The 12,066-nt window shown below is 35.8% G+C and overlaps 1 protein-coding gene across 2 annotated transcripts in view; it reads right to left on the reverse strand.

Annotated features, from left to right (window-relative positions):
* Window positions 1–4,952: 4,952 nt before the first annotated feature.
* Window positions 4,953–12,066, reverse strand: part of Shoc2 (SHOC2 leucine rich repeat scaffold protein) — an 83,685-nt gene continuing 76,571 nt past the window's right edge. The window contains exons 4-8 of one of the 2 annotated variants that reach the window (XM_037206088.1): window positions 11,743–11,931; window positions 9,468–9,590; window positions 8,944–9,081; window positions 8,503–8,620; window positions 4,953–7,404 (exon numbers count right to left, since the gene is read on the reverse strand). In XM_037206088.1, the coding sequence (XP_037061983.1) occupies window positions 7,196–7,404; window positions 8,503–8,620; window positions 8,944–9,081; window positions 9,468–9,590; window positions 11,743–11,931 (777 nt within the window). In that variant the 3' untranslated portion in view covers window positions 4,953–7,195. The remainder of the gene's footprint in view (window positions 7,405–8,502; window positions 8,621–8,943; window positions 9,082–9,467; window positions 9,591–11,742; window positions 11,932–12,066) is intronic. The other variant, XM_028875067.2, reaches the window with a different exon arrangement.

Consider the following 12,066-nt stretch of genomic DNA (forward strand, 5'->3'; position numbering starts at 1 on the left):
CCTCTGGGGCCAGAGAAAGTGGGAACTCAAAGGAGAATAATTTCTTCATTTTTCTCCCCTCCACCCCTTGTCTCGGCAATTCCAGTTGGAAAAGTGTTGGTAGCAGGGTGAGGGGGGAAGGTTCCTTTCTAAAGGCTGTATCAAGAAGGAAGGGTTCCAGTGTGCTGTGTCAGGGTGGGGAGGACTGGCAGACACTTGCAGGTACTTACCGTCTTCCTAAGTATAGTGCATTTTGCATCTCCACCAGCAACCAGCAATTTGCCATCATCCGTAGTTTTCTTTTTGAGGCTCTAATAGGTGCAAGAGGCTTCTTACTCGTTTGGTGACTGATGTCCAGGACTCCTTTCAATTTTTTTTTTCCTTTCAACTTCTTTGCCATCTGCATATCACCTGAGTTGTCCATTTTAAATTGTCCATTTTTAAATCAGTCATTCCCTTATGCTGAATTTTTAGAGTTGCTTGGGTTTTTTGTTTTTGTTTTTTATTATTTCAAATTAAAGTCTTTATCAGATTTATCCCTTGCCAGAATTTCCTGTCTATGGTGATTTTTCCTTTTGTTTTCTCATTTTCTTGATAGTGCCTTTTGCAGAAAAAAAAATATTTATAAATAAATCTATTGACACTCAACTTACAAATGCTTTCCACAAACGTTCCTTTGGTGCTACACCTAAAACTGGATAGTCAGACACAAAGGCCTCTAGAATTTCTCCAGGCCCCAGTGCAGTGAGTCTCCTGCCGGGCATGATGATAGCTTCAGGGTTGTGTTGGGTATTCTGGTTTTTTGCTCTCCATAGAACTAGAAGCTTAGAGTTTTACAATCTATATTTGTGCACATGGTTTATTTTAGGTTTTAGGATTTGGATTTGACTAGATACAGACAGACAGACAGACAGGGACATAGTCGGATATTCCCATATCATTGAAAAGGCCATCACTGCTGCAGCTTTGGAAAATTAGCTGCTGAAAGTTACCACAAAGAGGTTCTGAGTTTTATCAAGCAATTTTTCTGCACTGATTGATATGATCATGTGATATTTTTCTTCTTAACCTGCTGGTGTCATTAATCATACCGTGGCTTTCTAATGTTGAAATAGTCTTGTGTATCTAGCATAAACAATGCTTTGTGTTGTATAATTCTTTTTGTACATTAATTTGTTGATATTTTGTTGAGGATTTTTGCATCTAAGTTCATGAGATATTTGTGTATTATCTTTCATTGTAAGGATTTTGGGCTTAGTATTAGAGTAATTCTGAACCCAAAGAATAAAGAAATGGCCCCTCCTCCCATCTTCTGGAAGGAACTAGAGAACAGGCTGTAGAAACCATTTAAACATTTTTTTTTCTTTATATGCTTGATGAATTCTACTAAATAGAAATACAGATTCAGTTTCTTCAATAGGTAACAATATACATATTTTCTTGTGTAAATTTTGGCATACTGTATCTTTCAAAGAAAGATACATTTTGTCTTAGCTATCAAATTTAGGGCCATAGAAATTTTTATACTATTACCTTTTTAGCCTCCATGGGAGCTGTAGTGACATCCTTGCTTCAGTTTATGGTAAGAATTAGTAGGGTAGCAGGTCCTAGCCTGGCTAGGTTATGAGTTTACTAATATCTTCAAATAACTCATTTTTTGTTTTATTGATTTTCTCTATAGATTTCTTGTTTTATACTTCATTGATGTCTATTCTTTGGATTTTTTTAGATTAAATTTGCTCTCTTTTTAAGGTTAAAAGCTTCATTTTATTTTAGTTTTTTTTTTTTTTTTTTTTTAGTAAAGGCTCATCTAGACTCTGCTTTTGCCACAGCTTCGGAGGCAGAGTCCATAATGGCAGAAAGAGGCTTGGCAACAGGTGGCTGGGTCAGGAGGCTGAGATCACCTCTTCAACCAGAAAGCAGAGAGCAAACAGGGAGTGGATTGTCCACTCTTTCTTCCCAAGATACACAATATAGAAAATATCTACATCCTAGATTTTCCAAAGGTGTAGATATACTTTCCAAACTTAGGATATAGGAGAACAAAGAAACACAGAATTAAGACAACCACCCTACAAAACACAACTGTTATTAATTTATATTTAGACATGTTCTGGGTCCTGGGGAAAAATGCAATCTGTCTACAACATCTGCCACTCCTTTACTCCGCTAGACTCCCTGAAGCCGTTTAGGACTGCTGCCAGGAAGCTCCCTTTCTTCAAGGTTGTACTTACAACTCTAAACAACCTCTTCCAAAGATGAAACTTTAAAAAGGTTTCCTCAGTGATCAACTAAACTCCCTGCCCCCACATTCAATGTGACAGACAGAAAAGCACTGCCTCAGAGTGTTCTACTGCATTATGTACTTCTAAACTAGTATTTACCTGAGAAGATAATCTCAAATTCCTTAAGTCATCACCCAAGTTAAAAGTTTCTTGTACTAAAAAAAAAAAAAAAAGCTATGCAAACAGAAACAGCTGCAGATGATGTATACATTACATACAGCAGACTTGAGTCTTGTACTTGAAGTGTTTTGGCTCAGAAGGATAACAAGTGTGAAACTTCAGGTTTAGTATATGCATTTCGGAGGGTCTGAATGCACCAGAATAACTGGCTAGCTCAACCAGGCATCGCTGTTTAATCCACAGCCTGGGCTGTGCGGGTGCTGTTTGATTGAGGGAAGCAGCACATCGGAGTCACAATACTGCTTAGGGGCCAGATGTCCCTGAGTAAGTTCAGCAATGATGTGATACTAGATGAGTATGTAACCCAATCCCTTTCCTAGAAACTCCCTCGTCTTGAAAGTAACATAGGCAAATCGATTTAAAAGGGGGGGGGGATTAATTTTATGACTCAATACACAACTGACCCCTTAAAAACAAACATCTTAAAGCCCTAAACAAAGTAAGTTTTTAAAGGTTTCAGAAAACTTGGATCATATTCAAAAATGTATGATCAAACTGGAATTCTGATAATCCAAATTATCAAAAAATTCATGAACAAGTAACAGTGGAAGAAAATGTTATTAAATTCCTGTTTGGATAATTAAGTATAATAGAACTCACTGCATTAAACTTGAAGGCAGCCAATGAAGAATAATTGATAGTGGTTGTTCTAAAGGCTGACAGTCAGTTCATGGTCTTCAAGTATCTTCCATGTTGTCATCTGCAGTCCCTGGCTGGAGACAGTGCTCTGAAGGCTAAAAAGCCTGGCCGAGAGAAGTAGGCCACTCCGGTCTGGGTCTGGCCAGCTTTCTCTGCTTCCTGGTCCACTAAGCCACACACTCCACACCAGACAGATCAAATCTGCCCTGCCTTCCACACCATACCAGACTTAAGTCTTTCTGAAACTAAACCAAAACAAACCTTTCCTCTCTTACTTCCATCAAATCATTTGCTTTAGTAACAAGAAAATAAACAAAATTGCTACCAAGTAGGCATTTGGAACTCGGGTTTGGGACGGGGGTGGGGTGGGGATTGGAAGAGTACAGTACAACAGAGTAAAGCAGTCCTAGAACTGGAGCTCAGTGGGAAATTCTGGTGAGAATTCACCAGAGCACAGGGCTGACAGAAACACGGCCAACACAAGCTGCTTACATTTCAGGTGAGGGAAAAAAGGAAGATTGGGACGGGTGCTGGAGGCTATTCACGCTACCTTCTGACAGAGAAATTTGGCCACGCTTTGTATGTTGAAATTCTGAGTGAAGTTGAATTTAAAAGTAATGGACTAATAGGAAATTTCAACACGGTTTAATATCTAGGCCCCTGTGGTTAGTGCTTGCAGCTTTTACCCAATTTGCAATAACTAAAAGGTGGAAAAAAGTCAGAAGATTTGAAACATGCAGTTTGGTGAAGAAAGAAGTATGCCATTGTTGATCTATCCCCTGTGATCGGAAGAGATTCAGCATGATTAAAGAGGGACTAGGCACTGGACAATAGGGCAGATACCTTGAGGGCAAGACTCACCCATCAAAAACCCTGGGTAAATGACTTTAAAACAAAAATGCCTGCTAAGCCTCCAGAGCCCCTTGCACTAAAAGGCACAGAGACTGGCATTTCCACGGTTCAGCCATACAGCACTCAGGAAGTTGTACAGCTGCAGCTCAACAGGGCATCTGGTTACTTCTTGAGTGGCAAGAATGGTTTTTTTTGAGGATTTGGGGGGCAGAAGATCTCAATATGTTACCCAGACTATTATTGAACTTGAGCTCATCCTGCATCAGCCTTGAGTTTGAACCATCATGTGTGGTTAAGTGTATTCATTTCTTCTTTTCTTATGAGGTGGTTTTTGTTTGATATTATTGGAGGTGGGGATACTGGGGTTGAACTAAGATCTTGTGAATGATAGGCTACATTTTAGACTTAGCTACATCCCAGCTGAAATTTGTTCACTTTAAATAGCTCAGACCACACAAATTTAATTAGAAACTTTCAGAATTAACTCCAACTGCATTCCCCACCTTTAAAGTAAGTATTAATGAACGTTTGTTTTCTTGTCTCTCCAAGAGTTTCTGTTTTTATTAATATTCATCTATAAACCACCATCTCTCCATTCTGTATGAAGTTCTAAATAAACACCTACATAAGAAACTCTGATGTTTCCATTTAACTGCTACAGATTAACAAACCAAAATTTACATGTTTCTGACAATAGTCTATGATTTTTATTTCATTAGCCAAATCTTATGGAGTGTCAAAACATTATTCTTTTAAAAGAAAGGCAACTTTTTGTTTGTTTTCAAAACAGTTTCTCCGCGCAGTTTTGGTGCATGTCCTGGATCTCACTCTGTAGACCAGGCTGGCCTCGAACTCACAGAGATCCAACTGGCTCTGCCTCCCGAGTGCTGGGATTAAAGGTATGCACCACCACCGCCCAGCTAGAAAAGCAACTTTTTAAATATGGCAATTAGTCCCATTGACGTTTCAAGAAAAAAAAATTAACTCTCATGTAGCCAGTCATTCATCATCCCTTACTCAAGGATTAAGTATCTTTATTTCACTGGTATTCCTCCTCTTAATTGGAGTCTAGTTTCTTAGTAGAAACAGTCATGAAATTAAAGGGATCTTCCAAGACAGCTCTGAAGATCTATAGTTTACATCTGAAAAAGGTTAATAATACACTATATGTAGCATTTCTACGTGTAAGACTGTGATCATTTTCCACCTCTATTATAGAATAACTTAAATAAATGTAGGGAAACCAAATTGTTTAACATTTCTCATATATTTTCATTTTGAAAAACCATGTTTTACAAGGAAAGACACTAGACCACTACCTCTCAAGTTTAAGTTCCATGACCTTAATATCAATACATACGGATATGATTTAAAAAAAAAAAAAAACAAACAAAAAATGCACACACACAAGCTCTAGGTAGAACTGTAATAAATTCCTTTTATAAACAAAATCTTAACTGAAAAGCCACAGTAGATGGAAAGGAGAAAGGATATTACTTTGTAAAATCCAGTGAACATCTACAATAGTTTTACAGCACATTTAAGCACTCAAGGGTTTTATATCTTTACCTGCCTTTCATTTCTTAGTTGCTCCTTACAAATTTGACAATTATGAAATCAGACTTGACCTCAAACCCAGTCTTGAGTTTGAGTGCCAGGAAAAGCAAAAGTCATAATTTTTATCTTGATACTACAGTTTTAATTTTAAAAAATAGTTGTTTAGAACAAAATGCCCAAAAAAATGAGGGGAGGAAAAACAGAAAAATAAGCAGCAATATTTAATTATATATAACAGTTATTCATTATATGGAAGGTATGTTTTGGGATGGTATCTAGGATGCACTTGCTCTGTTGGGGGGTCTCTTCAATAACTAAACTGACCTAGACCAACACTACCAAAAATGAGAGTACTATGTAAGGGGCACACATTTACAATTTTGCTCTTTGTAAAGGCAGTAAAGCAAAAGAAAATACTATCAAATAGTACATGCACATCCCACACAACTTCCATGGAACTACCAATGGTGTCAATGCAAGGTGCCGTCTTTCCCTAACTGTACTACACCACCTCCTAACAAGGAAAAGATGAGACTGAAAATGGTGGTACTGAACTGAATTGTTTGAAGCCAGTGCCCCATACATGGGAAAAGTGCATTTAGTTCAGCAGCAATACAGCACAGTGTGAAGATATTGTGCTTAGACACAGATACTCCAGAACAGAAAGATGTACAAGGCGAGTCAAGATATAAAACCATAGTACACTGTTAAATAACCTTGAAACATACACAGACTGCAGTCTTTAGAGAGACATTCATCTCATTGTACAAGGAAAGGGGAAAGTCTTTAAAGTTACCTACTGTAGTTTATGATATAATAAATACATATCTATATAGCATTGTATATACATATATAGAATGTGAGTTTATGTGTAATTTATTTGCCAAATTTCCATTAAATTTTTGTGGATCTGCAACTTACAGGAATGGAAAAGAAAAGAAAACCTTTCACCACAGATTTCTGCTCCCCAAAAGTAAAAATACTTATTCTAGGAAAGGTCTCAGTACCCCACCCCAAGGATTCACTCCAGATATTTACTTTACAGTTCATTAAAGAAATAAAAGTAATGGAAATTTTGATTTCTAAATGTGTATTTTCTGTTTGCCAGCCTTTTCAACAAAGTATCTTACAATAATTAAACTAACTGATGCAAATTCTTTAACAGAGAATATAAACTCTGTATCTGACTGATTGAAACAGAGCAAATCAAAATAATCCAGTGATTTACTCTGACTGTAAACAATATATAAAATTTAAATTTCAAATTTCAAAATAAGTTAAAGAAAAAGTCTACCTTCAGGGCTTATGCTATTATAAAAATCTGACAATTTTAAGGGGAAATGTATATGAAAAGTTGCAACAAAATTTTTGGCCCACATTTTCCTAAAAGGAACACATATCTAACTATATTACTTTATCCCTTAAATTTAATGACTTCATAATTTGTTGGAAGATTTTTAAACAAACTGGCATATCAGATTACATAACAGAAAACCATCCATCAAATTTAGCAAAGAAAACTTATATAAGCCTTTTTCTTTACAGAATTAAAAAAATCTAAATGGCTATGATTCCTCTATTAGCAGAAACACATAATGCAGTCTTTATAAATCTGCCATAGATCAATATCCACAGATACAGATATAGATATGAAACATAATGGCAGTCTATTTTTGAACAGTGTGTGGGACCAGCAGTTTACATCAGACCATGGCACGATATGGACCCTGCATCTTTAAAAACTGAATAATGAACGAAGGCCCTCCAGCAACAATCTGAGGTGGGAGGTGACTGAGTGGACAGTTCTCAATGCTCATGATTGATAGCTTGCTGCAGAGAGCCAGCTCAAAGGGGAGGCTATGAAGATTGGGGTTGTCATTCAAATACAGTTCTTCTAGGTTTTCCAGTGTACCTGTTCAGGGAAAGAAAAAAATTAATTACTACTCTTCCAATTCTCGCCTTTATTATTATTGAAATCAACTGGGGAGACTTTTTAAAACCCCAATGTATAGGCCACTCTTTATACCAATGAAATCACAGTGGTTTTGAAGCTTCAGAGGTTTGTGGAAAAACTCCATTTTCAGACATTCTTTTGGCACAGTTGAGAGTTCACATAAGGATTTTTAAACCTCTATTTTCAAAGTCAAAACGTGGACTACTTGCCAATGGCATTAGGAAAGTAATAAAACAACAGCCAGCAGGACAGATTGGTCTACATGTAGGATATTTAATCTCAGAACAGCCTATATGAAATAAGTTACTGTCCTGGTTTACAGTAAGACATTAGTGGCAGACAGTCTCTATCCAAAACTACAAAGCAAAGAAAGTGGTAGAATCAAATTTTAAATTGTCTACCATTTCCAAAAACATTCTTTACTACTTTATCTTGCTTCCAGAACAGGACACTATAAAGAAAAGATCATAATTCATAGAATTACTTAGGAACTACTAAAATACTATAAAACAGGATTACAACTTGCACTGTCTAAATTCAAAGTGGTCGTATTAATTATATAAATAATAGATACAAATATTTGGAAAAAATTCTAAAAGTAACTTCAGGCATTGATAGCAATAAAATACTACTGTAAATCTAAATCTAAATCCTAAATCTCTATGAGGAATGTTCTTCTGGAAGCTATGAATGGTGGCTTACACTTGTAGTTCCCATACTGTTTATTATAAACAAAATCTAAGTAAAGATGACAAAAACAGTAATGTCCTCACAGCACAGACATTGCTAATTTAATTCAAGCCCATCTAACTATTAAGTTTGGAAGAACAGAAGATAATTCTACATTGAGAGTCATAGATAAGGTCTATTGACAGCATAAGCACTCTAACCATTCTCCATACAGTATTAATTCTAAGAACTTATAAGAAAACCACTGGCATTCCATTAAAAGCCTTGAGTTTGATGTAAATGACTTTACAAAACAGTGTGTTTATCAAGCCTATATGTTTGAAAGGACAAATCAATCAGCAGTGTTAAGCGTCCACAGGTTCATACCAATTTCCTCAGGAAGGTGAGTTAGCAGGTTCTCTCCAAGGCCAAGGTGTGTGAGGTTGGTGAGGTGACCAATGCCTCTGGGAAGAGTGGTCAACTGGTTGTTTGTCAAGACTAATTTCTAGAAGATTAACAAAATAAAAAAGTTACACATACATTTCCTACAACTGATGTAAACTTAAAATGATATAACTAATGAATAAAATAAACTAACAGAAATTAAATTGGGTAAAACTTGCTTGGTAAATCACAAGATTTTCTTTCAAAATTTTTCATTTGCTAGGAAAATAAAAGCAGACAGTGTATTTTATGTTCATAAAGGAAAATAAGACAAAAATCTTTAGGTGGAGAATTATATCAGAATCTTAAGAAAAACTTGTAATTTGGAATAGTTTCCAAGACCTTTAGTCATCCAATTCTAAGACCACCAGGAAGGAGTTTCACCTGTAAATCCTTGAGATAAGCAATCTCATTGGGCAAGGACTCCAGTTTGTTCTCCTCTAGGTCTAATTCTCGTAACTTTCTAAGGTTTCCAAGACCATGGGGAAGCTTCTTCAGAAGATTGTTCGATAATATTAGAACCTAAACAGAAACGATTGAGAGCATTTCATGACTCATGAAATAACATTACACAGGATTCTTATGCAGATTAAAGCTTATTAAGCAATACTAATTCCCCAAAATTACTATTAAGCATAACAATTATAAAAAAATTAAATATTTAATTGACTAATATATCATTTTAAAACTAATGTAGGTACTACAAAGAGACTTTAATTCAATTATTTACAAACTAATAAAAACAAGGAAATAATTTATTAACTAAATTTTAAAAGGAAAAACAAAATTAACTATTTGCCTTAAGACTGAAGTATTTTGACAGTGAATAATTACAAGTATTAATAACCTGATTACTTATTCAAAATTCTTTAAAATATTCACTTAAGGAAAGTAAGCAATTCACTCACCTCAAGGGAAACAAGACCAGACACATCCTCTGGGATCTTTGTAAGCTGATTTGTGGCTAAATTCAATTCTACCATACTGGTCCAAGTTCCAAAATCCAAAGGAAGTGATGTCAACTGATTGTCCTGGCAGAGACAAGAAGCACCCAGGTAGAACCATAGAAACAAAGCCACCATTTATACTTCCCTCGGCAAGCAAAATTCTTAAACAGAAATTTTTATTCTCATATTTATCATCTAAATAGAAAAAGAAAACAAGAGCTAAAACTTACCAATAAAATCTCTGAACTTCCAACATTATAATTAAGATTTTATTTTGAGGTTAAACTAGGAGATTTTCTTCTTATATAGGTATTTGTAATGAAAATTAAAAAAAAAACAATAATATACAGAGAAATCACTCAAAATTTCAAAGATCCTAGTGACAAGTGGGTTTTATCTACCTCATAATAATGTACAGAAATCACTGAGTAAAATAATAATGTTCAAATTAAGATATGGATAGGAGCCAGGTGCGGGTGGCTCACATCTTTAATCCCAGTACACAGGAGGCAAAGGCAGGTGTATTTCTGTGAGTTCAAGGCCAGCCCAGGCTACAGAGTAAGTTCCAAGAAAGGTGCCAAAGCTACACAGAGAAACTCTGTCTTGGGGGGAAAAAAAGATATGGATAGGAAGCTGGCAAACGAGCTCAGTAGGTAAAGGCATTTGCCAGCAGCCTGGCCAGCAGGACATATATGGTGGAAGGAGAGAACTGACTATTGTCTTTTGACCTCCCCCAATGAGCCATGTTGCTCAAGCATACAAACAAGAACAAATAAATAAATGTAGTTTTAAAAATTATAAAAAACAGTACTAGTGCATATATAAGGAGAAAAATGTCAAACCTCACTTTTTTTTTCCAAGAAAAAGTTTTGTTAATCTTTTATCACATCTGAAGAAATGTTAAGACAATGTTCTATAGTTTCACATTTATTTTACTGAAACCTCAGGCATACCTGACTAGGCAAATATACTCTAACAATATCAGAGCCATTAAAATGTTATGTTCAAATGCAAAAACTAGCAAACACCTGCTTCGCCATAGTCTAAACCTATTAGAAACTAAGACATTACTTATAACTTACACTGGGCCTGAACCCAGGGCCTTGTGCGTGCTGTGCAAGAAGTCTACCACTAAGCTAAGCTACCGGCACTGCTACATCATGAATAATCATCAGGAAGGCTATTACCACCGCATCAATCATCACATGAACAGACGAAGAAATTTTATGCAGATTTTAAGATTATCTTGAATTAACATTTTTTACTTATAGATATTCAAAGAGTTATTATGACAAAGTATAGGAACAAATTGTTGCAGATTTAGATTACTAAAGGCCACAGTTATGGTGCTTAGTTTAAAGAAAGCCAAAACTATGTAGTATACTATGACAGAACATTCTATCTGGAATCAAAGAAACCCAGGTTTCCTGGATTCCTACTCAGTCAGGATTAGGTATATGACCTTTCCATTATTGTCTCTGGACCTAAAATCTATCCATTATAAATTAAATCACAGCACTTATAATTTTTTCCTTCCACAGTAAACTTATAAATTCACTTTATAAATGTGAAAGCTGCTCACCGAAGGGCATATGGACAGGCAAAGAACCTGAGAGTTACTCATCAATCACTCCGACAGCCAAAGAGAAACACTGTCTTAAAAAGCACTGCTAAATGTAATTACATAACACCTAGGAATTTAATATAATAACTAGCACATTTAAAACAGCTTAAACCTGTATATAGAGAAAGTTTTACATACTTTATCTTCTATTTAATAAACTGGGAATACTGAAATAGATATTTAACACTGTCTTAGTCTAATGCAACAATTTTGGTGGTTCCATATTATTTCATTAGATATATTATTTTAAAAAATTAAACCATTCTGGTATAAGTTGGCATTTATGAAATAGATGGTTAGGCAATATATGTGCTTATAGTTATACGTCTACAGACGCCCAGGATTATTTCTTGAGAACAAACTGCTGAGGGTATGCTCAATTTGAAGACATTTGGTATCTAAGAACGGTCCTAAAGCATACTTGTTAACAGTTTAGATTTCATCAACAAGGCATCACCTACTCTCCACACTAGTAGAGAAAATATGAATGAGAATCACAGCATGCATGCGCATGCGCGCGCGCGCGCGCGCACACACACACACACACACACACACACACACACACACACACACACACACACACACACACACACACACCCCAGACTGGCTTACCTTCATATTCAGCTTACTTAACACTTTAGCTCTGGAGAAAATTCCAAATGGGATTTTGTTGATTCGATTGTGTTCCATGTTGAGGGAATAAATGGTGGAAAACTGAGATGGACCTCCCACTGGATATAACTGGAAACAATTTCTAGCTAAGGTCAAGCTATTCAATTTTACAAGACTGGATAAAAGGCTCTGTAAAAACAAAATAAGTATAACATTCAGAAATGAAGTAATATTCACTTTAAACAAAGCAGCAGCCTTGTAGAGGATAACAGCAGGCTGGTTCTGTGACCACATTCAGGGACAATCACTACACAGACCTAGAAT

The sequence above is a fragment of the Peromyscus leucopus genome, chromosome 1 (assembly GCF_004664715.2).
Source record: "Peromyscus leucopus breed LL Stock chromosome 1, UCI_PerLeu_2.1, whole genome shotgun sequence".
Taxonomy (NCBI): Eukaryota; Metazoa; Chordata; class Mammalia; order Rodentia; family Cricetidae; genus Peromyscus; species Peromyscus leucopus.